The sequence below is a fragment of the Pristiophorus japonicus genome, chromosome 32 (assembly GCF_044704955.1).
Source record: "Pristiophorus japonicus isolate sPriJap1 chromosome 32, sPriJap1.hap1, whole genome shotgun sequence".
NCBI lineage: Eukaryota > Metazoa > Chordata > Chondrichthyes > Pristiophoridae > Pristiophorus > Pristiophorus japonicus.
This window is the reverse complement of record NC_092008.1, coordinates 152,404-179,955: the sequence shown is the minus strand read 5'-3', so window position 1 is coordinate 179,955 and position 27,552 is coordinate 152,404. Positions and strand designations below refer to the sequence as shown.

The 27,552-nt window shown below is 58.0% G+C and overlaps 1 protein-coding gene across 1 annotated transcript in view; it reads right to left on the bottom strand.

Moving 5' to 3' along the window:
* Positions 1-27,552, bottom strand: part of LOC139240470 (contactin-5-like) — a gene marked incomplete at its 5' end in the record, with an annotated part of 162,717 nt that overhangs the window by 84,423 nt on the left and 50,742 nt on the right. The window contains 4 exons of the mRNA XM_070869006.1: positions 4,453-4,600; positions 17,985-18,114; positions 21,704-21,840; positions 23,626-23,807. Of these exons, the coding sequence (XP_070725107.1) occupies positions 4,453-4,600; positions 17,985-18,114; positions 21,704-21,840; positions 23,626-23,807 (597 nt within the window). The remainder of the gene's footprint in view (positions 1-4,452; positions 4,601-17,984; positions 18,115-21,703; positions 21,841-23,625; positions 23,808-27,552) is intronic.

The following is a 27,552-nucleotide window of genomic DNA, read 5'->3' as shown; positions in this document are numbered from 1 at the left end:
AGCTGGGGGTGAGGTACCTACTGTACATGGTCCATGTCTCTGAGACACACAGGAGGGCGGGTATCACTACAGCCCTGTAGACCATGAGCTGGGGGTGAGGTACCTACTGTACACGGTCCATGTCTCTGAGCCATACAGGAGGGCGGGTATCACTACAGCCCTGTAGACCATGAGCTGGGGGTGAGGTACCTACTGTACACGGTCCATGTCTCTGAGCTATACAGGAGGGCGGGTATTACTACAGCCCTGTAGACCATGAGCTGGGGGTGAGGTACCTACTGTACACGGTCCATGTCTCTGAGCCATACAGGAGGGCGGGTATCACTACAGCCCTGTAGACCATGAGCTGGGGGTGAGGTACCTACTGTACACGGTCCCTGTCTCTGAGCCATACAGGAGGGCGGGTATTACTACAGCCCTGTAGACCATGAGCTGGGGGTGAGGTACCTACTGTACATGGTCCGTGTCTCTGAGCCATACAGGAGGGTGGGTATCACTACAGCCCTGTAGACCATGAGCTGGGGGTGAGGTACCTACTGTACATGGTCCATGTCTCTGAGCCATACAGGAGGGCGGGTATCACTACAGCCCTGTAGACCATGAGCTGGGGGTGAGGTACCTACTGTACATGGTCCATGTCTCTGAGACACACAGGAAGGCGGGTATTACTACAGCCCTGTAGACCATGAGCTGGGGGTGAGGTACCTACTGTACATGGTCCATGTCTCTGAGACACACAGGAGGGCGGGTATCACTACAGCCCTGTAGACCATGAGCTGGGGGTGAGGTACCTACTGTACACGGTCCATGTCTCTGAGCCATACAGGAGGGTGGGTATCACTACAGCCCTGTAGACCATGAGCTGGGGGTGAGGTACCTACTGTACATGGTCCGTGTCTCTGAGCTATACAGGAGGGCGGGTATCACTACAGCCCTGTAGACCATGAGCTGGGGGTGAGATACCTACTGTACATGGTCCATGTCTCTGAGCCATACAGGAGGGCGGGTATCACTACAGCCCTGTAGACCATGAGCTGGGGGTGAGGTACCTACTGTACATGGTCCATGTCTCTGAGCCATACAGGAGGGCGGGTATCACTACAGCCCTGTAGACCATGTTCTGGGGGTGAGGTACCTACTGTACATGGTCCATGTCTCTGAGCTATACAGGAGGGCGGGTATCACTACAGCCCTGTAGACCATGAGCTGGGGGTGAGGTACCTACTGTACATGGTCCATGTCTCTCAGCCACACAGGAGGGCGGGTATCACTACAGCCCTGTAGACCATGAGCTGGGGGTGAGGTACCTACTGTACATGGTCCATGTCTCTGAGCCACACAGGAGGGCGGGTATCACTACAGCCCTGTAGACCATGAGCTGGGGGTGAGGTACCTACTGTACATGGTCCATGTCTCTGAGACACACAGGAGGGCGGGTATCACTACAGCCCTGTAGACCATGAGCTGGGGGTGAGGTACCTACTGTACACGGTCCATGTCTCTGAGCCATACAGGAGGGCGGGTATCACTACAGCCCTGTAGACCATGAGCTGGGGGTGAGGTACCTACTGTACATGGTCCGTGTCACTGAGCCATACAGGAGGGCGGGTATCACTACAGCCCTGTAGACCATGAGCTGGGGGTGAGGTACCTACTGTACATGGTCCATGTCTCTGAGCTATACAGGAGGGCGGGTATCACTACAGCCCTGTAGACCATGAGCTGGGGGTGAGGTACCTACTGTACACGGTCCATGTCTCTGAGCCATACAGGAGGGCGGGTATCACTACAGCCCTGTAGACCATGAGCTGGGGGTGAGGTACCTACTGTACATGGTCCGTGTCACTGAGCCATACAGGAGGGCGGGTATCACTACAGCCCTGTAGACCATGAGCTGGGGGTGAGGTACCTACTGTACATGGTCCATGTCTCTGAGCTATACAGGAGGGCGGGTATCACTACAGCCCTGTAGACCATGAGCTGGGGGTGAGGTACCTACTGTACACGGTCCATGTCTCTGAGCCATACAGGAGGGCGACACAATGCTCGAGCTCGCAGCCACATGGAAGGCCACGCGAGATGGGAAACGTTTTGTTTTTCCGCAGCGAGTGGTTAGGATCTGGACCACGCTGCCTGAGAGGGCGGTGGAGGTCGACTCAATCGTGGCTTTCAAAAGAAGAGTTGGATAAGTCCCTGAAGGGGAAACAGTTTTACCGGGCTGTGGGGAGAGGGCAGGGGGAGTGGGATTGGCCGAGGTGCTCTCTCGGAGAGCCAGAGGGGGTTTGAGGGGCCGAAGGGCCTCCTTCTGTGCTGTACCCATTCTGTGATGCTATAACTGGCACAACGGAAGTTGGGGTTACAGGGCGTTAGGAACAGGAGGGGGCCGTTCAGCCCCTCGGGCCCGCTCCACCATTCAATCAGATGGACACTGCAAATGGCCGCCGGCGTGGGGCAGATGGACAAATTTGGAGTGAGGGACACTGCAAATGGCCGCCGGCGTGGGACAGATGCACCAGTTGGAGAGAGGGACACTGCAAATGGCCGCTGGTGTGGGACAGATGGACCAGTTGGTGAGGGACACTGCAAATGGCCGCTGGTGTGGGACAGACGGACCAGTAGGAGAGAGGGACACTGCAAATGGCCGCCTGCATGGGAGAGATGGACCAGTTGGAGAGAGGGACACTGCAAATGGCCGTCGACATGGGACAGATGGACCAGTTGGAGTGAGGGACACTGCAAATGGCAGCCAGCGTAGGACAGACGGACCAGTTGGAGAGGGACACTGCAAATGGCCGCTGGTGTGGGACAGATGGACCAGTTGGAGTGAGGGACACTGCAAATGGCCGCTGGTGTGGGACAGATGGAACAGTTGGAGTGAGGGACACTGCAAATGGCCGCTGGTGTGGGACAGATGGAACAGTTGGAGTGAGGGACACTGCAAATGGCCGCTGGTGTGGGACAGATGGACCAGTTGGAGTGAGGGACACTGCAAATGGCTGCTGGTGTGGGACAGATGGACCAGTTGGAGTGAGGGACACTGCAAATGGCCACTGGTGTGGGACAGATGGACCAGTTGGAGAGGGACACTGCAAATGGCCACTGGTGTGGGACAGATGGACCAGTTGGAGTGAGAGACCTGTCCTGGTGTGACCAGAACTTGGAGTCTCTGATCCAGGAGGGAGAAGGTTTGAACGATTGCTCCCAGCACACCTCAAGGTCAGCCCTGGCTCCTGTTCGACACGTCAGTCGGGAATAAATCCCCAGCCGGCTGACCTGACAGCAGCAGAGCATTAACTGGCAGGAGCATCGACCGAGAGTGAAGCAAAGCTCGAAGAGACGGGGTTTATTAATATCACCCGTCACATCGGCCTCCAGCCAGTGCATCAGTTCAAGGGCTGAGGGAGCCCCGCACTGTCGGAGGGGCAGTACTGAGGGAGTGCCGCACTGTCGGAGGGGCAGTACTGAGGGAGCCCCGCACTGTCGGAGGGGCGGTACTGAGGGAGTGCCGCACTGCGCTGTCGGAGGGGCGGTACTGAGGGAGTGCCGCACTGTCGGAGGGGCAGTACTGAGGGAGCCCTGCGCTGTCGGAGGGGCAGTACTGAGGGAGTGCCGCACTGTCGGAGGGGCAGTACTGAGGGAGCGCCGCACTGTCGGAGGGGCGGTACTGAGGGAGCGCCGCACTGTCGGAGGGGCAATACTGAGGGAGTGCCGCACTGTCGGAGGGGCGGTACTGAGGGAGCGCCGCACTGTCGGAGGGGCAGTACTGAGGGAGAGCCGCACTGTCGGAGGGGCAATACTGAGGGAGTGCCGCACTGTCGGAGGGGCAGTACTGAGGGAGTGCCGCACTGTCGGAGGGGCAGTACTGAGGGAGCCCCGCACTGTCGGAGGGGCGGTACTGAGGGAGTGCCGCACTGTCGGAGGGGCAGTACTGAGGGAGCCCTGCGCTGTCGGAGGGGCGGTACTGAGGGAGCGCCGCACTGTCGGAGGGGCAGTACTGAGGGAGTGCCGCACTGTCGGAGGGGCAGTACTGAGGGAGCGCCGCACTGTCGGAGGGGCGGTACTGAGGGAGCGCCGCACTGTCGGAGGGGCAATACTGAGGGAGTGCCGCACTGTCGGAGGGGCGGTACTGAGGGAGCGCCGCACTGTCGGAGGGGCAGTACTGAGGGAGCGCCGCACTGTCGGAGGGGCAGTACTGAGGGAGTGCCGCACTGTCGGAGGGGCGGTACTGAGGGAGCGCCGCACTGTCGGAGGGGCAATACTGAGGGAGTGCCGCACTGTCGGAGGGGCGGTACTGAGGGAGCGCCGCACTGTCGGAGGGGCAGTACTGAGGGAGCCCCGCACTGTCGGAGGGGCAGTACTGAGGGAGTGCCGCACTGTCGGAGGGGCGGTTTTTCGGGATCAGTCTGCCCTCTCAGGTGAGATGTAAAAGATCGCGGGGGTACAGTCCGTCACCTTGGACCGGCCAGCGGTCGCTCGTCCTTCATCCAGGAGATCGAAGCCTTCGGAGACGACTGGGGTTTACACTCCAGGAGGAGATCCTGAGCGACACACACGAGGGTCTCACTCTCCACCGGAGACACGTTAAAGTTCGGAGCAGAGGCTGTGAAAAGATTCACCAAATTAGTCTACACTCGTTTCAACCGGGGTACAGTCCCACACACACTGACTCTCACTGGGGTACAGTCCCACACACACTGACTCTCACTGGGGTACAGTCACACACACACTGACTCTCACTGGGGTACAGTCCCACACACACTGACTCTCACTGGAGTACGGGTCCCACATACACTGACTCTCACTGGGGTACAGTCCCACACACACTGACTCTCACTGGGGTACAGTCCCACACACACTGACTCTCACTGGGGTACAGTCCCACATACACTGACTCTCACTGGGGTACGGGTCCCACACACACTGACTCTCACTGGGGTACAGTCCCACACACACTGACTCTCACTGGGGTACAGTCCCACACACACTGACTCTCACTGGGGTACAGTCCCACACACACTGACTCTCACTGGGGTACAGTCCCACACACACTGACTCTCACTGGGGTACAGTCCCACACACACTGACTCTCACTGGGGTACAGTCCCACACACACTGACTCTCACTGGGGTACAGTCCCACACACACTGACTCTCACTGGTGTACAGTCCCACACACACTGACTCTCACTGGGGTACGGGTCCCACACACACTGACTCTCACTGGGGTACAGTCCCACACACACTGACTCTCACTGGGGTACAGTCCCACACACACTGACTCTCACTGGTGTACAGTCCCACACACACTGACTCTCACTGGGGTACAGTCCCACACACACTGACTCTCACTGGGGTACAGTCCCACACACACTGACTCTCACTGGGGTACAGTCCCACATACACTGACTCTCACTGGGGTACGGGTCCCACACACACTGACTCTCACTGGGGTACAGTCCCACACACACTGACTCTCACTGGGGTACAGTCCCACACACACTGACTCTCACTGGGGTACAGTCCCACACACACTGACTCTCACTGGGGTACAGTCCCACACACACTGACTCTCACTGGGGTACGGGTCCCACATACACTGACTCTCACTGGGGTACAGTCCCACACACACTGACTCTCACTGGGGTACAGTCCCACACACACTGACTCTCACTGGGGTACAGTCCCACATACACTGACTCTCACTGGGGTACGGGTCCCACACACACTGACTCTCACTGGGGTACAGTCCCACATACACTGACTCTCACTGGGGTACGGGTCCCACACACACTGACTCTCACTGGGGTACAGTCCAACACACACTGACTCTCACTGGGGTACAGTCCCACACACACTGACACTCACTGGGGTACGGGTCCCACACACACTGACTCTCACTGGGGTACAGTCCCACACACACTGACACTCACTGGGGTACAGTCCCACACACACTGACTCTCACTGGGGTACAGTCCCACACACACTGACTCTCACTGGGGTACAGTCCCACACACACTGACTCTCACTGGGGTACGGGTCCCACACACACTGACTCTCACTGGGGTACGGGTCCCACACACACTGACTCTCACTGGGGTACAGTCCCACACACACTGACCCTCACTGGGGTACGGGTCCCACACACACCGACTCTCACTGGGGTACAGTCCCACACACACTGACTCTCACTGGGGTACAGTCCCACACACACTGACTCTCACTGGGGTACGGGTCCCACACACACTGACCCTCACTGGGGTACAGTCCCACACACACTGACTCTCACTGGGGTACAGTCCCACACACACTGACTCTCACTGGGGTACAGTCCCACACACACTGACTCTCACTGGGGTACGGGTCCCACACACACTGACTCTCACTGGGGTACGGGTCCCACACACACTGACTCTCACTGGGGTACGGGTCCCACACACACTGACTCTCACTGGGGTACAGTCCCACACACACTGACTCTCACTGGGGTACAGTCCCACACACACTGACTCTCACTGGGGTACAGTCCCACACACACTGACTCTCACTGGGGTACAGTCCCACATACACTGACTCTCACTGGGGTACAGTCCCACACACACTGACTCTCACTGGGGTACAGTCCCACACACACTGACTCTCACTGGGGTACAGTCCCACACACACTGACTCTCACTGGGGTACAGTCCCACACACACTGACTCTCACTGGGGTACAGTCCCACACACACTGACTCTCACTGGGGTACAGTCCCACACACACTGACTCACTGGGGTACAGTCCCACACACACTGACTCTCACTGGGGTACAGTCCCACACACACTGACTCTCACTGGGGTACAGTCCCACACACACTGACTCACTGGGGTACAGTCCCACACACACTGACTCTCACTGGGGTACAGTCCCACACACACTGACTCTCACTGGGGTACAGTCCCACTCACACTGACTCACTGGGGTACAGTCCCACACACACTGACTCTCACTGGGGTACAGTCCCACACACACTGACTCTCACTGGGGTACAGTCCCACACACACTGACTCTCACTGGGGTACAGTCCCACACACACTGACTCTCACTGGGGTACAGTCCCACACACACTGACTCTCACTGGGGTACAGTCCCACACACACTGACTCACTGGTGTACAGTCCCACACACACTGACTCTCACTGGGGTACAGTCCCACACACACTGACTCTCACTGGGGTACAGTCCCACACACACTGACTCACTGGGGTACAGTCCCACACACACTGACTCTCACTGGGGTACAGTCCCACACACACTGACTCTCACTGGGGTACAGTCCCACTCACACTGACTCACTGGGGTACAGTCCCACACACACTGACTCTCACTGGGGTACAGTCCCACACACACTGACTCTCACTGGGGTACGGGTCCCACACACACTGACTCTCACTGGGGTACAGTCCCACACACACTGACTCTCACTGGGGTACAGTCCCACACACACTGACTCTCACTGGGGTACAGTCCCACACACACTGACTCACTGGGGTACAGTCCCACACACACTGACTCTCACTGGGGTACAGTCCCACTCACACTGACTCACTGGGGTACAGTCCCACACACACTGACTCTCACTGGGGTACAGTCCCACACACACTGACTCTCACTGGGGTACAGTCCCACACACACTGACTCACTGGGGTACAGTCCCACACACACTGACTCTCACTGGGGTACAGTCCCACACACACTGACTCTCACTGGGGTACAGTCCCACACACACTGACTCACTGAGGTACAGTCCCACACACACTGACTCTCACTGGGGTACAGTCCCACACACACTGACTCTCACTGGGGTACAGTCCCACTCACACTGACTCACTGGGGTACAGTCCCACACACACTGACTCTCACTGGGGTACAGTCCCACACACACTGACTCTCACTGGGGTACGGGTCCCACACACACTGACTCTCACTGGGGTACAGTCCCACACACACTGACTCTCACTGGGGTACAGTCCCACACACACTGACTCTCACTGGGGTACAGTCCAACACACACTGACTCTCACTGGGGTACAGTCCCACACACACTGACTCTCACTGGGGTACAGTCCCACACACACTGACTCTCACTGGGGTATAGGTCCCACACACACTGACTCTCACTGGGGTACAGTCCCACACACACTGACTCTCACTGGGGTACGGGTCCCACACACACTGACTCTCACTGGGGTACGGGTCCCACACACACTGACTCTCACTGGGGTACGGGTCCCACACACACTGACTCTCACTGGGGTACAGTCCCACACACACTGACTCTCACTGGGGTACAGTCCCACACACACTGACTCTCACTGGGGTACAGTCCCACACACACTGACTCTCACTGGGGTACAGTCCCACATACACTGACTCTCACTGGGGTACAGTCCCACACACACTGACTCTCACTGGGGTACAGTCCCACACACACTGACTCTCACTGGGGTACAGTCCCACACACACTGACTCTCACTGGGGTACAGTCCCACACACACTGACTCTCACTGGGGTACAGTCCCACACACACTGACTCTCACTGGGGTACAGTCCCACACACACTGACTCACTGGGGTACAGTCCCACACACACTGACTCTCACTGGGGTACAGTCCCACACACACTGACTCTCACTGGGGTACAGTCCCACACACACTGACTCACTGGGGTACAGTCCCACACACACTGACTCTCACTGGGGTACAGTCCCACACACACTGACTCTCACTGGGGTACAGTCCCACTCACACTGACTCACTGGGGTACAGTCCCACACACACTGACTCTCACTGGGGTACAGTCCCACACACACTGACTCTCACTGGGGTACAGTCCCACACACACTGACTCTCACTGGGGTACAGTCCCACACACACTGACTCTCACTGGGGTACAGTCCCACACACACTGACTCTCACTGGGGTACAGTCCCACACACACTGACTCTCACTGGGGTACAGTCCCACACACACTGACTCACTGGTGTACAGTCCCACACACACTGACTCTCACTGGGGTACAGTCCCACACACACTGACTCTCACTGGGGTACAGTCCCACACACACTGACTCACTGGGGTACAGTCCCACACACACTGACTCTCACTGGGGTACAGTCCCACTCACACTGACTCACTGGGGTACAGTCCCACACACACTGACTCTCACTGGGGTACAGTCCCACACACACTGACTCTCACTGGGGTACGGGTCCCACACACACTGACTCTCACTGGGGTACAGTCCCACACACACTGACTCTCACTGGGGTACAGTCCCACACACACTGACTCTCACTGGGGTACAGTCCCACACACACTGACTCACTGGGGTACAGTCCCACACACACTGACTCTCACTGGGGTACAGTCCCACTCACACTGACTCACTGGGGTACAGTCCCACACACACTGACTCTCACTGGGGTACAGTCCCACACACACTGACTCTCACTGGGGTACAGTCCCACACACACTGACTCACTGGGGTACAGTCCCACACACACTGACTCTCACTGGGGTACAGTCCCACACACACTGACTCTCACTGGGGTACAGTCCCACACACACTGACTCACTGAGGTACAGTCCCACACACACTGACTCTCACTGGGGTACAGTCCCACACACACTGACTCTCACTGGGGTACAGTCCCACTCACACTGACTCTCACTGGGGTACGGGTCCCACACACACTGACTCTCACTGGGGTACAGTCCCACACACACTGACTCTCACTGGGGTACAGTCCCACACACACTGACTCTCACTGGGGTACAGTCCCACACACACTGACTCACTGGGGTACAGTCCCACACACACTGACTCTCACTGGGGTACAGTCCCACTCACACTGACTCACTGGGGTACAGTCCCACACACACTGACTCTCACTGGGGTACAGTCCCACACACACTGACTCTCACTGGGGTACAGTCCCACACACACTGACTCACTGGGGTACAGTCCCACACACACTGACTCTCACTGGGGTACAGTCCCACACACACTGACTCTCACTGGGGTACAGTCCCACACACACTGACTCACTGAGGTACAGTCCCACACACACTGACTCTCACTGGGGTACAGTCCCACACACACTGACTCTCACTGGGGTACAGTCCCACTCACACTGACTCACTGGGGTACAGTCCCACACACACTGACTCTCACTGGGGTACAGTCCCACACACACTGACTCTCACTGGGGTACGGGTCCCACACACACTGACTCTCACTGGGGTACAGTCCCACACACACTGACTCTCACTGGGGTACAGTCCCACACACACTGACTCTCACTGGGGTACAGTCCAACACACACTGACTCTCACTGGGGTACAGTCCCACACACACTGACTCTCACTGGGGTACAGTCCCACACACACTGACTCTCACTGGGGTATAGGTCCCACACACACTGACTCTCACTGGGGTACAGTCCCACACACACTGACTCTCACTGGGGTACGGGTCCCACACACACTGACTCTCACTGGGGTACGGGTCCCACACACACTGACTCTCACTGGGGTACGGGTCCCACACACACTGACTCTCACTGGGGTACAGTCCCACACACACTGACTCTCACTGGGGTACAGTCCCACACACACTGACTCTCACTGGGGTACAGTCCCACACACACTGACTCTCACTGGGGTACAGTCCCACATACACTGACTCTCACTGGGGTACAGTCCCACACACACTGACTCTCACTGGGGTACAGTCCCACACACACTGACTCTCACTGGGGTACAGTCCCACACACACTGACTCTCACTGGGGTACAGTCCCACACACACTGACTCTCACTGGGGTACAGTCCCACACACACTGACTCTCACTGGGGTACAGTCCCACACACACTGACTCACTGGGGTACAGTCCCACACACACTGACTCTCACTGGGGTACAGTCCCACACACACTGACTCTCACTGGGGTACAGTCCCACACACACTGACTCACTGGGGTACAGTCCCACACACACTGACTCTCACTGGGGTACAGTCCCACACACACTGACTCTCACTGGGGTACAGTCCCACTCACACTGACTCACTGGGGTACAGTCCCACACACACTGACTCTCACTGGGGTACAGTCCTACACACACTGACTCTCACTGGGGTACAGTCCCACACACACTGACTCTCACTGGGGTACAGTCCCACACACACTGACTCTCACTGGGGTACAGTCCCACACACACTGACTCTCACTGGGGTACAGTCCCACACACACTGACTCACTGGTGTACAGTCCCACACACACTGACTCTCACTGGGGTACAGTCCCACACACACTGACTCTCACTGGGGTACAGTCCCACACACACTGACTCACTGGGGTACAGTCCCACACACACTGACTCTCACTGGGGTACAGTCCCACACACACTGACTCTCACTGGGGTACAGTCCCACACACACTGACTCACTGGGGTACAGTCCCACACACACTGACTCTCACTGGGGTACAGTCCCACACACACTGACTCTCACTGGGGTACGGGTCCCACACACACTGACTCTCACTGGGGTACAGTCCCACACACACTGACTCTCACTGGGGTACAGTCCCACACACACTGACTCTCACTGGGGTACAGTCCCACACACACTGACTCACTGGGGTACAGTCCCACACACACTGACTCTCACTGGGGTACAGTCCCACTCACACTGACTCACTGGGGTACAGTCCCACACACACTGACTCTCACTGGGGTACAGTCCCACACACACTGACTCTCACTGGGGTACAGTCCCACACACACTGACTCACTGGGGTACAGTCCCACACACACTGACTCTCACTGGGGTACAGTCCCACACACACTGACTCTCACTGGGGTACAGTCCCACACACACTGACTCACTGAGGTACAGTCCCACACACACTGACTCTCACTGGGGTACAGTCCCACACACACTGACTCTCACTGGGGTACAGTCCCACTCACACTGACTCACTGGGGTACAGTCCCACACACACTGACTCTCACTGGGGTACAGTCCCACACACACTGACTCTCACTGGGGTACGGGTCCCACACACACTGACTCTCACTGGGGTACAGTCCCACACACACTGACTCTCACTGGGGTACAGTCCCACACACACTGACTCTCACTGGGGTACAGTCCCACACACACTGACTCACTGGGGTACAGTCCCACACACACTGACTCTCACTGGGGTACAGTCCCACTCACACTGACTCACTGGGGTACAGTCCCACACACACTGACTCTCACTGGGGTACAGTCCCACACACACTGACTCTCACTGGGGTACGGGTCCCACACACACTGACTCTCACTGGGGTACAGTCCCACACACACTGACTCTCACTGGGGTACAGTCCCACACACACTGACTCTCACTGGGGTACGGGTCCCACACACACTGACTCTCACTGGGGTACAGTCCCACACACACTGACTCTCACTGGGGTACGGGTCCCACACACACTGACTCTCACTGGGGTACAGTCCCACACACACTGACTCTCACTGGGGTACAGTCCCACACACACTGACTCTCACTGGGGTACGGGTCCCACACACACTGACTCTCACTGGGGTACGGGTCCCACACACACTGACTCTCACTGGGGTACAGTCCCACACACACTGACTCTCACTGGGGTACAGTCCCACACACACTGACTCTCACTGGGGTACAGTCCCACACACACTGACTCTCACTGGGGTACAGTCCCACACACACTGACTCTCACTGGGGTACAGTCCCACACACACTGACTCTCACTGGGGTACGGGTCCCACACTCACTGACTCTCACTGGGGTACAGTCCCACACACACTGACTCTCACTGGGGTACAGTCCCACACACACTGACTCTCACTGGGGTACAGTCCCACACACACTGACTCTCACTGGGGTACGGGTCCCACACACACTGACTCTCACTGGGGTACAGTCCCACACACACTGACTCTCACTGGGGTACAGTCCCACACACACTGACTCTCACTGGGGTACAGTCCCACACACACTGACTCTCACTGGGGTACAGTCCCACATACACTGACTCTCACTGGGGTACAGTCCCACACACACTGACTCTCACTGGGGTACAGTCCCACACACACTGACTCTCACTGGGGTACAGTCCCACACACACTGACTCTCACTGGGGTACAGTCCCACACACACTGACTCTCACTGGGGTACAGTCCCACACACACTGACTCTCACTGGGGTACAGTCCCACACACACTGACTCACTGGGGTACAGTCCCACACACACTGACTCTCACTGGGGTACAGTCCCACACACACTGACTCTCACTGGGGTACAGTCCCACACACACTGACTCACTGGGGTACAGTCCCACACACACTGACTCTCACTGGGGTACAGTCCCACACACACTGACTCTCACTGGGGTACAGTCCCACTCACACTGACTCACTGGGGTACAGTCCCACACACACTGACTCTCACTGGGGTACAGTCCCACACACACTGACTCTCACTGGGGTACAGTCCCACACACACTGACTCTCACTGGGGTACAGTCCCACACACACTGACTCTCACTGGGGTACAGTCCCACACACACTGACTCTCACTGGGGTACAGTCCCACACACACTGACTCACTGGTGTACAGTCCCACACACACTGACTCTCACTGGGGTACAGTCCCACACACACTGACTCTCACTGGGGTACAGTCCCACACACACTGACTCACTGGGGTACAGTCCCACACACACTGACTCTCACTGGGGTACAGTCCCACACACACTGACTCTCACTGGGGTACAGTCCCACTCACACTGACTCACTGGGGTACAGTCCCACACACACTGACTCTCACTGGGGTACAGTCCCACACACACTGACTCTCACTGGGGTACGGGTCCCACACACACTGACTCTCACTGGGGTACAGTCCCACACACACTGACTCTCACTGGGGTACAGTCCCACACACACTGACTCTCACTGGGGTACAGTCCCACACACACTGACTCACTGGGGTACAGTCCCACACACACTGACTCTCACTGGGGTACAGTCCCACTCACACTGACTCACTGGGGTACAGTCCCACACACACTGACTCTCACTGGGGTACAGTCCCACACACACTGACTCTCACTGGGGTACAGTCCCACACACACTGACTCACTGGGGTACAGTCCCACACACACTGACTCTCACTGGGGTACAGTCCCACACACACTGACTCTCACTGGGGTACAGTCCCACACACACTGACTCACTGAGGTACAGTCCCACACACACTGACTCTCACTGGGGTACAGTCCCACACACACTGACTCTCACTGGGGTACAGTCCCACTCACACTGACTCACTGGGGTACAGTCCCACACACACTGACTCTCACTGGGGTACAGTCCCACACACACTGACTCTCACTGGGGTACGGGTCCCACACACACTGACTCTCACTGGGGTACAGTCCCACACACACTGACTCTCACTGGGGTACAGTCCCACACACACTGACTCTCACTGGGGTACAGTCCCACACACACTGACTCACTGGGGTACAGTCCCACACACACTGACTCTCACTGGGGTACAGTCCCACTCACACTGACTCACTGGGGTACAGTCCCACACACACTGACTCTCACTGGGGTACAGTCCCACACACACTGACTCTCACTGGGGTACGGGTCCCACACACACTGACTCTCACTGGGGTACAGTCCCACACACACTGACTCTCACTGGGGTACAGTCCCACACACACTGACTCTCACTGGGGTACGGGTCCCACACACACTGACTCTCACTGGGGTACAGTCCCACACACACTGACTCTCACTGGGGTACGGGTCCCACACACACTGACTCTCACTGGGGTACAGTCCCACACACACTGACTCTCACTGGGGTACAGTCCCACACACACTGACTCTCACTGGGGTACGGGTCCCACACACACTGACTCTCACTGGGGTACGGGTCCCACACACACTGACTCTCACTGGGGTACAGTCCCACACACACTGACTCTCACTGGGGTACAGTCCCACACACACTGACTCTCACTGGGGTACAGTCCCACACACACTGACTCTCACTGGGGTACAGTCCCACACACACTGACTCTCACTGGGGTACAGTCCCACACACACTGACTCTCACTGGGGTACGGGTCCCACACTCACTGACTCTCACTGGGGTACAGTCCCACACACACTGACTCTCACTGGGGTACAGTCCCACACACACTGACTCTCACTGGGGTACAGTCCCACACACACTGACTCTCACTGGGGTACGGGTCCCACACACACTGACTCTCACTGGGGTACAGTCCCACACACACTGACTCTCACTGGGGTACAGTCCCACACACACTGACTCTCACTGGGGTACAGTCCCACACACACTGACTCTCACTGGGGTACAGTCCCACACACACTGACTCTCACTGGGGTACAGTCCCACACACACTGACTCTCACTGGTGTACAGTCCCACACACACTGACTCTCACTGGGGTACGGGTCCCACAGACACTGACTCTCACTGGGGTACAGTCCCACACACACTGACTCTCACTGGGGTACGGGTCCCACACACACTGACTCTCACTGGGGTACAGTCCCACACACACTGACTCTCACTGGGGTACGGGTCCCACACACACTGACTCTCACTGGGGTACAGTCCCACACACACTGACTCTCACTGGGGTACGGGTCCCACACACACTGACTCTCACTGGGGTACAGTCCCACACACACTGACTCTCACTGGGGTACGGGTCCCACACACACTGACTCTCACTGGGGTACGGTCCCACACACACTGACTCTCACTGGGGTACGGTCCCACACACACTGACTCTCACTGGGGTACGGGTCCCACACACACTGACTCTCACTGGGGTACAGTGCCACACACACTGACTCTCACTGGGGTACGGGTCCCACACACACTGACTCTCACTGGGGTACAGTGCCACACACACTGACTCTCACTGGGGTACGGGTCCCACACACACTGACTCTCACTGGGGTACAGTCCCACACACACTGACTCTCACTGGGGTACGGGTCCCACACACACCGACTCTCACTGGGGTACAGTCCCACACACACTGACTCTCACTGGGGTACAGTCCCACACACACTGACTCTCACTGGGGTACGGGTCCCACACACACCGACTCTCACTGGGGTACAGTCCCACACACACTGACTCTCACTGGGGTACAGTCCCACACACACTGACTCTCACTGGGGTACAGTCCCACACACACTGACTCTCACTGGGGTACAGTCCCACACACACTGACTCTCACTGGGGTACAGTCCCACACACACTGAATCTCATTGGGGTACAGTCCCACACACACTGACTCTCACTGGGGTACGGGTCCCACACACACTGACTCTCACTGGGGTACGGGTCCCACACACACAGACTCTCACTGGGGTACGGGTCCCACACACACTGACTCTCACTGGGGTACAGTCCCTCACACACTGACTCTCACTGGGGTACGGGTCCCACACACACTGACTCTCACTGGGGTACGGGTCCCACACACACTGACTCTCACTGGGGTACAGTCCCACACACACTGACTCTCACTGGGGTACGGGTCCCACACACACTGACTCTCACTGGGGTACAGTCCCACACACACTGACTCTCACTGGGGTATGGGTCCCACACACACTGACTCTCACTGGGGTACGGTCCCACACACACTGACTCTCACTGGGGTACGGTCCCACACACACTGACTCTCACTGGTGTACAGTCCCACACACACTGACTCTCACTGGGGTACGGGTCCCACAGACACTGACTCTCACTGGGGTACAGTCCCACACACACTGACTCTCACTGGGGTACGGGACCCACACACACTGACTCTCACTGGGGTACGGGTCCCACACACACTGACTCTCACTAGGGTACGGGTCCCACACACACTGAATCTCACTGGGGTACAGTCCCACACACACTGACTCTCACTGGGGTACGGGTCCCACACACACTGACTCTCACTGGGGTACAGTCCCACACACACTGACTCTCACTGGGGTACAGTGCCACACACACTGACTCTCACTGGGGTACAGTCCCACACACACTGACTCTCACTGGGGTACGGGTCCCACACACACTGACTCTCACTGGGGTACAGTCCCACACACACTGACTCTCACTGGGGTACGGGTCCCACACACACTGACTCTCACTGGGGTACAGTCCCACACACACTGACTCTCACTGGGGTACGGGTCCCACACACACTCTGACGACTGGAGACCAGCTCTGCTGCACGGACCCAGTGCCCCCACATATCGCGGTGTGGGCTGGCCTGTGCTGCCCCTGGGCCCTGGCCTCTCCTGGGCCCCGAACTCTCACCTCTCCTGGGCTCCACACTTACTGCTGAGACAGCGAGTGTCGGCGGGATATTGCACTCGGGCAGGCAGCACTCCATACCAGAGAGAGCCACAGGCAGACCAGGAACTGGAAACTGGCCCGATTTCTCTGTCCCTGCCCGACGGGAAAGGCACGCGGCCAGTTCGGTGCCCAGCCCAGAATTGGTGTGCCACCAGAGGGCACTGCAGGGGGAGACTCGTAGGTTACCTGTACAGGTGTGCGTGGCCTAGTATAAAAGGCAGGTGCTCCTCACTCTGGAGTTAACTAATAAAGGACCAAGGTCACGACAGTTCAAGGTTCCATTGCAACACACCGCCTCGTGGGGTCATTGCCGGAGCATCTGAGAATATAACAACTGGCGACGAGCACCGCACAGGCCGGGGATGGAGCCTGGGCCTTTCCCGGCCTGTGCTGTCACTCGGTGAGGGGGGGAGGGCGGAGGAGTTTGGACACGGGCTGGAGCAGACACCGCCCCACCCCCCCCCCCCCCCCTCGGCAGGGCTCATGTCTCACCTTACCCAGGATCTGCAGCTCTGCGTTGGCCAGGGCTGAGCCGTGTTGGTTCTCCGCCACGCACTGGTACATGCCCGCGTCCGACCGCTTGACGCCCGCGATGGTGAGCAGGCCGTTGCTCACCGCCACCCGGGCCTGCAACCCAAACAAGCGGCACGTTAAACTGGAATCACTCCCGGCGGACGGTCGGAGAAGGGAGGGTGGGGGCGCAGTGCGTTAATGCCCCAATCTGGGACCCTCGCACACACACACAGGCTGAGCAGGAAACTCCTCCTCATCCTCATAAGCCGTCCCTCGGAGTCGAGGAAGCCTGGCTTCCGCTCTAAAAATAACGTAAGAAACAGGAGCAGGAGTCGGCCATTCGGCCCCTCGAACCCGCTCCGCCATTCAATAAGATGGCGGCTGATCCGATCTTGGGCTCAGCTCCACTTCCCCGCCCGCCCCTTCACTCCCTTATCGCTCAAAAATCTGTCTATCTCCACCTTAAATATATTCAATGACCCAGCCCCCCACAGCTCTCTGGGGCAGAGAATTCCACAGATTCACCAGAAGAAATTCCTCCTCCTCTCCGTCCTAAATGGGCGGCCCCTTATTCTGAGACTATGTGCCCCCTAGTTCTAGATTCCCCCACGAGGGGGGAAACATCCTCTCTGCATCCACCCTGTCCAGCCCCCCTCAGAATCTGATACCCAATGAGTCCTTCGGTGGCTGAACAGCCCAATACGGGAGCCACAGTCTCTGTCACAGGGTGGGGCAGACAGTGGTTGAGGGAAGGGGAGGGTGGGACTGGTTTGCCGCACGCTCCTTCCGCTGCCTGCGCTTGGTTTCTGCACGCTCTCGGCGACGAGACTCGAGGTGCTCAGCGAATGCTGAGTTCGCTGATCTAAAACGGGCAGCGAGGGGGGAACTGAGTGGACCACGATAAAGTCCTGACAAACTGACCAACCGTTCCCACTCCTGATCGGAGGGCGCAGAGGATTCACAGAATCGCGGACATTTACAGCGCGGGAGGAGGCCATTCCGGCCCAGCGTGTCCGCGTTGTGCCGGCCGACCAAGAGCCATCCCGGCCTAATCCCACTTTCCCGCTCTGGGTCCGTAGCCCTGTGGGTTACGGCACTTTGAGCACACGTCCAAATGTGCTGAGGGTTTCTGCCTCTACCCCCCTTTCAGGCACTGAGTTCCCCCCCAAGATCCCCACCACCCTCTGGGTGAAGACATTTCCCCTCAAATCCCCTCGAAACCCCCCCCAATTACTTTCAATCTCTGCCCCCTGGTTGTTGACCCCTCTGCCAAGGGGAACAGGTCCGTCCTATCCACTCGATCCAGGCCCCTCATCATTTTATACACCTCAATCAGGTCTCCCCTCAGCCTCCTCTGTTCCAAAGAAAACAACCCCAGCCTATCCAATCTTTCCTCACCGCTAAAATTCTCCAGTCCCGGCAACATCCTGGTAAATCTCCTCTGTACCCTCTCCAGTGCAACATCCTGGTAAATCTCCTCTGTACCCTCTCCAGTGCAACATCCTGGTAAATCTCCTCTGTACCCTCTCCAGTGCAACATCCTGGTAAATCTCCTCTGTACCCTCTCCAGTGCAACATCCTGGTAAATCTCCTCTGTACCCTCTCTAGTGCAACATCCTGGTAAATCTCCTCTGTACCCTCTCCAGTGCAACATCCTGGTAAATCTCCTCTGCACCCTCTCTAGTGCAACATCCTGGTAAATCTCCTCTGTACCCTCTCCAGTGCAACATCCTGGTAAATCTCCTCTGTACCCTCTCCAGTGCAACATCCTGGTAAATCTCCGCTGTACCCTCTCGAGTGCAACATCCTGGTAAATCTCCTCTGTACCCTCTCCAGTGCAACATCCTGGTAAATCTCCGCTGTACCCTCTCTAGTGCAACATCCTGGTAAATCTCCTCTGTACCCTCTCCAGTGCAACATCCTGGTAAATCTCCTCTGCACCCTCTCTAGTGCAACATCCTGGTAAATCTCCTCTGTACCCTCTCTAGTGCAACATCCTGGTAAATCTCCTCTATACCCTCTCCAGTGCAACATCCTGGTAAATCTCCTCTGTACCCTCTCCAGTGCAACATCCTGGTAAATCTCCTCTGTACCCTCTCCAGTGCAACATCCTGGTAAATCTCCTCTGTACCCTCTCTAGTGCAACATCCTGGTAAATCTCCTCTGTACCCTCTCTAGTGCAACATCCTGATAAATCTCCTCTGTACCCTCTCCAGTGCAACACCCTGGTAAATCTCCTCTGTACCCTCTCCAGTGCAACATCCTGGTAAATCTCCTCTGTACCCTCTCCAGTGCAACATCCTGGTAAATCTCCTCTGTACCCTCTCTAGTGCAACATCCTGGTAAATCTCCTCTGTACCCTCTCTAGTGCAACATCCTGATAAATCTCCTCTGTACCCTCTCCAGTGCAACACCCTGGTAAATCTCCTCTGTACCCTCTCCAGTGCAACATCCTGGTAAATCTCCTCTGCACCCTCTCCAGTGCAACATCCTGGTAAATCTCCTCTGTACCCTCTCCAGTGCAACACCCTGGTAAATCTCCCCTGTACCCTCTCCAGTGCAACATCCTGGGAAATCTCCTCTGTACCCTCTCCAGTGCAACATCCTGGTAAATCTCCTCTGTACCCTCTCCAGTGCAACACCCTGGTAAATCTCCTCTGTACCCTCTCCAGTGCAACATCCTGGTAAATCTCCTCTGTACCCTCTCCAGTGCAATTACATCCTTCCTGTAATGTGGTGACCAGAACTGCACGCAGTACGGGATTGTGTGTGGACATCATGCAAATCAGGCTTAGCAGCAGTGCCTTCCTTGGCTGAATATCCCCCTTGCAGTCACTGCAGGACCCCAGTCGCCATTATTTAAATGGAGAAAGATTGCAAAGTGCCGCAGTACAGCGGGACCTGGGGGTTACTTGTGCATGAAACACAAAAGGTTAGTATGCAGGTACAGCAAGTGATCAGGAAGGCCAATGGTATCCTGGCCTTTATTGCAAAGGGGATGGAGTATAAAAGGAGGGAAGTCTTGCTCCAGTTATACAGGGTATTGGTGAGGCCACACCTGGAGTACTGCGTGCAGTTCTGGTCTCCGTATTTACGAAAGGATATACTCGCTTTGGAGGCAGTTCAGAGAAGGTTCACTCGGTCGATTCCGGGGATGAGGGGGTTGACTTATGAGGAAAGGTTGAGGAGGTTGGGCCTCTACTCATTGGAATTCAGAAGAATGAGAGGTGATCTTATTGAACCGTATCAGATTATGAGGGGGCTCGACAAGGTGGATGCAGAGAGGATGTTTCCCACTGATGGGGGAGACTAGAACTAGGGGGCATGGTCTTAGAATAAGGGGCCGCCCATTTAAAACTGAGATGAGGAGGAATTTCTTCTCTCAGAGGGTTGTAAATCTGTGGAATTCGCTGACTCAGAGAGCTGTGGAAGCCGGGACATTGAATAAATTTAAGACAGAGATAGACAGTTTCTTAACCGATAAGGGGGCGGGCAGGGAAGTGGAGCTGAGTCCATGATCGGATCAGCCATGGTCGTATTAAATGGCGGAGCAGGGCTCGAGGGGCCGAATGGCCGACTCCTGCTCCTATTTCTGATGTTGCGATGTAACCAGTCAGTCCCTGCCTTGGGTCGAGCGTGGGGCAGTGAAGGGATGGACTGCGGACGACCAGTGTTACCCCGCTCACCCGCTTCAGTCCGCTACCTGTGAGGTGAGGGCCTTCCCATCCTTCAGCCACCGGTAGTTCGGCCTCGGCCTAGCTACGGCCCGACATTCCCAGCGCAGTTCCTGTCCACTGTCCAACTTCGTGTCGTTGATGGTCTGAATCCAGTGGGGCCGGGCTGGAACACAAGGGAAAAGAAAGTCTTGCATTTATATAGCACCTTTCACCACCATCGGACGTCCCAAAGCCTCACAGCCAATGGCGTACTATCGGAGGGCGCTCACTGTTGTATTGTGGGAAACACCAATTGGCGCACAGCAAGCTCCCACACACAGCGATGTGATAATGACCCGGAGCGTCTGTTTTAGTGATGTTGGTCGAGGGATAAATATTGGCCCCAGGACCCCGGGGAGAACTCCCCCTGCTCTTCTTCCAATAGTGGCCCCGGGATCTTTTACATCCACCCGAGAGGGCAGACGGGGCCTCGGTTTAATGTCTCATCCGAAATACAGCCCCTCCGACAGTGTGGGGCTCCCTCAGTACCGCCCCTCCGACAGTGCGGGGCTCCTTCAGTACTGCCCCTCCGACAGTGCGGCACTCCCTCAGTACCGCCCCTCCGACAGTGCAGGGCTCCCTCAGTACCGCCCCTCCGACAGTGCGGGGCTCCCTCAGTACTGCCCCTCCGACAGTGCGGGGCTCCCTCAGTACTGCCCCTCCGACAGTGCGGCACTCCCTCAGTACTGCCCCTCTGACAGTGCGGGGCTCCCTCAGTACCGCCCCTCCGACAGTGCGGCGCTCCCTCAGTACCGCCCCTCCGACAGTGCGGCACTCCCTCAGTACCGCCCCTCCGACAGTGCGGCGCTCCCTCAGTACCGCTCCTCCGACAGTGCGGCACTCCCACAGTACCGCCCCTCCGACAGTGCGGCACTCCCTCAGTACCGCCCCTCCGACAGTGCGGCGCTCCCTCAGTACTGCCCCTCCGACAGTGCGACGCTCCCTCAGTACCGCCCCTCCGACAGTGCGGCGCTCCCTCAGTACCGCCCCTCCGACAGTGCGGCGCTCCCTCAGTACTGCCCCTCCGACAGTGCGGCGCTCCCTCAGTACCGCCCCTCCGACAGTGCGGGGCACCCTCAGTACCGCCCCTCCGACAGTGCGGCACTCCCACAGTACCGCCCCTCCGACAGTGCGGCGCTCCCTCAGTACTGCCCCTCCGACAGTGCGGGGCTCCCTCAGTACTGCCCCTCCGACAGTGCGGCACTCCCTCAGTACCGCCCCTCCGACAGTGCGGGGCTCCCTCAGTACTGCCCCTCCGACAGTGCGGCGCTCCCTCAGTACTGCCCCTCCGACAGTGCGGCGCTCCCTCAGTACCGCCCCTCCGACAGTGCGGCGCTCCCTCAGTACTGCCCCTCCGACAGTGCGGCGCTCCCACAGTACCGCCCCTCCGACAGTGCGGGGCTCCCTCAGTACCGCCCCTCCGACAGTGCGACACTCCCTCAGTACCGCCCCTCCGACAGTGCGGCGCTCCCTCAGTACTGCCCCTCCGACAGTGCGGAGCTCCCTCAGTACCGCCCCTCCGACAGTGCGGCGCTCCCTCAGTACCGCCCCTCCGACAGTGCGGCACTCCCTCAGTACCGCCCCTCCGACAGTGCGGGGCTCCCTCAGTCCTGCCCCTCCGACAGTGCGGGGCTCCCTCAGTACTGCCCCTCCGACAGTGCGGGGCTCCCTCAGTACCGCCCCTCCGACAGTGCGGCGCTCCCTCAGTACTGCCCCTCCGACAGTGCGGCACTCCCTCAGTACCGCCCCTCCGACAGTGCGGCGCTCCCTCAGTACTGCCCCTCCGACAGTGCGGCACTCCCTCAGTACCGCCCCTCCGACAGTGCGGCACTCCCTCAGTACTGGCCCTCCGACAGTGCGGCGCTCCCTCGGTGAATGGTAGGCACGCTCCGGCCCTGTGGTCACTTACTGTAGACCTGCAGCAGTCCCCGGATAACGTTGCCCCCGCGGGTATTCTCCACTCTGCACTCGTACACGCCCGCGTCGCCGCTCTGAACGTTGAGCACCTCCAGCACGGCCTGCGACTTCCTGAGCCGCGCGCGGCTGGGCAAGTTACCGTCCACTTTACGCCAGGTGATGGTGGGGACGGGGCTGCGAGAGAGAGACGCTCGGTCAGTCATTGAGAGGCTCAGCGGCGAGGCGCCCCCGACACGCGGTTCCCCGTCCGACTGCGCAGCTCCGTCTTCCCGGAGATGGTCAACGGAAGGCCCGTGTGCCCAATCGCCGCTTCCCCGTCCGTCCTAACCCCTGAACCCACCCTAACCCCTGACCCCACCCTAACCCCACCTACCCAGCCACCCTAACCCCTGGCCCCGCCCTAACCCCACCTACCCAGCCCACCCTAACCCCTGACCCCACCCTAACCCCTGACCCTACCCTGACCCCACCTACCCACCCCATCCTAACCCCTGACCCCACCCTAACCCCTGACCCTACCCTGACCCCACCCTAACCCCACCTACCCACCCCACCCCTGACCCCACCCTAACCCCACCTACCCACCCCACCCCTAACCCCACCTACCCACCCCACCCCTAACCCCACCCTAACCCCACCCCTGACCCCACCCTAACCCCACCTACCCAGCCCACCCCACCCCTGACCCCACCCTAACCCCACCTACCCACCCCACCCCTAACCCCACCTACCCACCCCACCCCTGACCCCACCCTAACCCCACCTACCCACCCCACCCCTGACCCCACCCTAACCCCACCTACCCAGCCCACCCCACCCCTGACCCCACCCTAACCCCACCTACCCACCCCACCCCTAACCCCACCTACCCACCCCACCCCTGACCCCACCCTAACCCCACCTACCCACCCCACCCCTAACCCCACCCTAACCCCACCCCTGACCCCACCCTAACCCCACCTACCCAGCCCACCCCACCCCTGACCCCACCCTAACCCCACCTACCCACCCCACCCTAACCCCACCTACCCACCCCACCCCTGACCCCACCCTAACCCCACCTACCCACCCCACCCCTGACCCCACCCTAACCCCACCTACCCAGCCCACCCTAACCCCTGACCCCACCCTAAACCCTGACCCTACCCTGACCCCACCCTAACCCCACCTACCCACCCCACCCTAACCTCACCTCACCCCTGACCCCACCCTAACCCCACCTACCCATCCCACCCCTGACCCCACCCTAACCCCACCTACCCACCCCACCCCTGACCCCACCCTAACCCCACCTACACACCCCACCCCCTGACCCCACCCTAACCCCACCTACCCACCCCACCCCTGACCCCACCCTAACCCCTGCCTCCACCCTAACCCCTGACCCCACCCTAACCCCACCTACACACCCCACCCTAACCCCTGAACCTACCCTAACCCCTGACCCCACCTACCCACCCCATCCTAACCCTTGACCCTGCCTCTCCACGTCAGCCTAACCGGTAACTCCGAGCTCCCACTTGCTCCCCACACCCCTTCCCCCCTCTCCTTCAACCCGTCTAGTTGACGCTTGAAACCCCCCGCCCCCCCCCCCCCACCCCGACCCCTTCCGTGTGACTTTGGTGTCCAACCCGTGAGCCACGGGGCGCGAGAGGAGCCGATTGGCCAGACCCGCCGCGCGGACCGACAGCAACTCGCCAAGGCTTCTTCGGCAGCACCTCCCAAACCCGCGGCCTCGACCCGCCTCGAAGGTCAAGGGCAGCAGGTCCATGGGAACACCACCCCCTCCACGTTCCCCTCCCAGTCACACACCATCCCTCGACTTGGGAATATATCGGCCGTTCCTCCATCGTCGCTGGGTCCCAATCCTGGAACTCCCTCCCTAACAGCACTGTGGGAGCACCTTCACCACACGGACTGCAGCGGTTCAAGAAGGAGGCTCACCACCACCTTCTCAAGGGGCGACTGGGGACGGGCAATAAACGCTGGCCTTGCCAGCGACGCCCACATCCCAGGAACGGAGAAATAAAGTGGCTGAATGAACCTCTGTCAGCTGGCTCGAAGAGGAGCTGAATTCTCCCAGCAGTGTCTCCGTGCTGGAGCTTTGGCGATGCGAGTTGTTATATCAAGCTCTGGATCGCACTCCATTAACAGCGCTTTCAATCCCATTAGACACTCTTTCCACAATAGCTCATCTGCATTTTAATAATTCATCTCCCGACAGACTCATCCTTCACATCTTTTAATCAGCGTCAGGCTCACTTTGTTCCGCACCTTTATCTCGTTCCGTGTCGGCCGAGGATCAACAGTTCCCCACGGCCCTGCCCCGGGAGTGTTTGATGGGACAGTGTAGAGGGAGCTTTACTCTGTATCTAACCCCCTGTACCTGCCCTGGGAGTGTTTGATGGGACAGTGTAGAGGGAGCTTTACTCTGTATCTAACCCCCTGTACCTGCCCTGGGAGTGTTTGATGGGACAGTGTAGAGGGAGCTTTACTCTGTATCTAACCCCCTGTACCTGCCCTGGGAGTGTTTGATGGGACAGTGTAGAGGGAGCTTTACCCTGTATCTAACCCCCTGTACCTGCCCTGGGAGTGTTTGATGGGACAGTGTAGAGGGAGCTTTACTCTGTATCTAACCCCCTGTACCTGCCCTGGGAGTGTTTGATGGGACAGTGTAGAGGGAGCTTTACTCTGTATCTAACCCCCTGTACCTGCCCTGGGAGTGTTTGATGGGACAGTGTAGAGGGAGCTTTACTCTGTATCTAACCCCCTGTACCTGCCCCAGGAGTGTTTGATGGGACAGTGTAGAGGGAGCTTTACTCTGTATCTAACCCCCTGTACCTGCCCTGGGAGTGTTTGATGGGACAGTGTAGAGGGAGCTTTACTCTGTATTTAACCCCCTGTACCTGCCCTGGGAGTGTTTGATGGGACAGTGTAGAGGGAGCTTTACTCTGTATCTAACCCCGTGCTGAACCTGCCCTGGGAGTGTTTGATGGGACAGTGTAGAGGGAGCTTTACTCTGTATCTAACCCCATGTACCTGCCCTGGGAGTGTTTGATGGGACAGTGTAGAGGGAGCTTTACTCTGTATCTAACCCCCTGTACCTGCCCTGGGAGTGTGTTTGATGGGACAGTGCAGAGGGAGCTTTACTCTGTATCTAACCCCCTGTACCTGCCCTGGGAGTGTTTGATGGGACAGTGTAGAGGGAGCTTTACTCTGTATCTAACCCCATGATGTACCTGCTCTGGGAGTGTTTGATGGGACAGTATAGAGAGAGCTTTTCTCTGTATCTAACCCCGTGCTGAACCTGCCCTGGGAGTGTTTGATGGGACAGTGTAGAGGGAGCTTTACTCTGTATCTAACCCCGTGCTGTACCTGCCCTGGGAGTGTTTGATGGGACAGTGTCGAGGGAGCTTTACTCTGTATCTAACCCCCTGTACCTGCCCTGGGAGTGTTTGATGGGACAGTGTAGATGGAGCTTTATTCTGTATCTAACCCCCTTTACCTGCCCTGGGAGTGTTTGATGGGACAGTGTAGATGGAGCTTTACTCTGTATCTAACCCCCTGTACCTGCCCTGGGAGTGTGTGATGGGACAGTGTAGAGGGAGCTTTACTCTGTCTCTCACCCCGTGCTGTACTGATCGGGGGCTGGACATGTTACCGGGGCCCTGTGTCAGTTCCTGTTCTCTATGTGAGGTTGAGAACACCAGCACTTTGACCCGAACGATTCCCAGTTGATGTTTACTCCCCATTCCAATACCATCTTTCTCTCTCTCCCCCTTTCCCTCCATCCCAGGACTAGTCTCTGCCGCTCTACTTGTCATGTTGTGCCTCCGTATCCATCCCTCTGACACTGCGGCTCTGTCCCGTATCCCTCCTCTCTCGCTCTCTCTCTCTCACTCTCTCCGTCCCTCCGTCG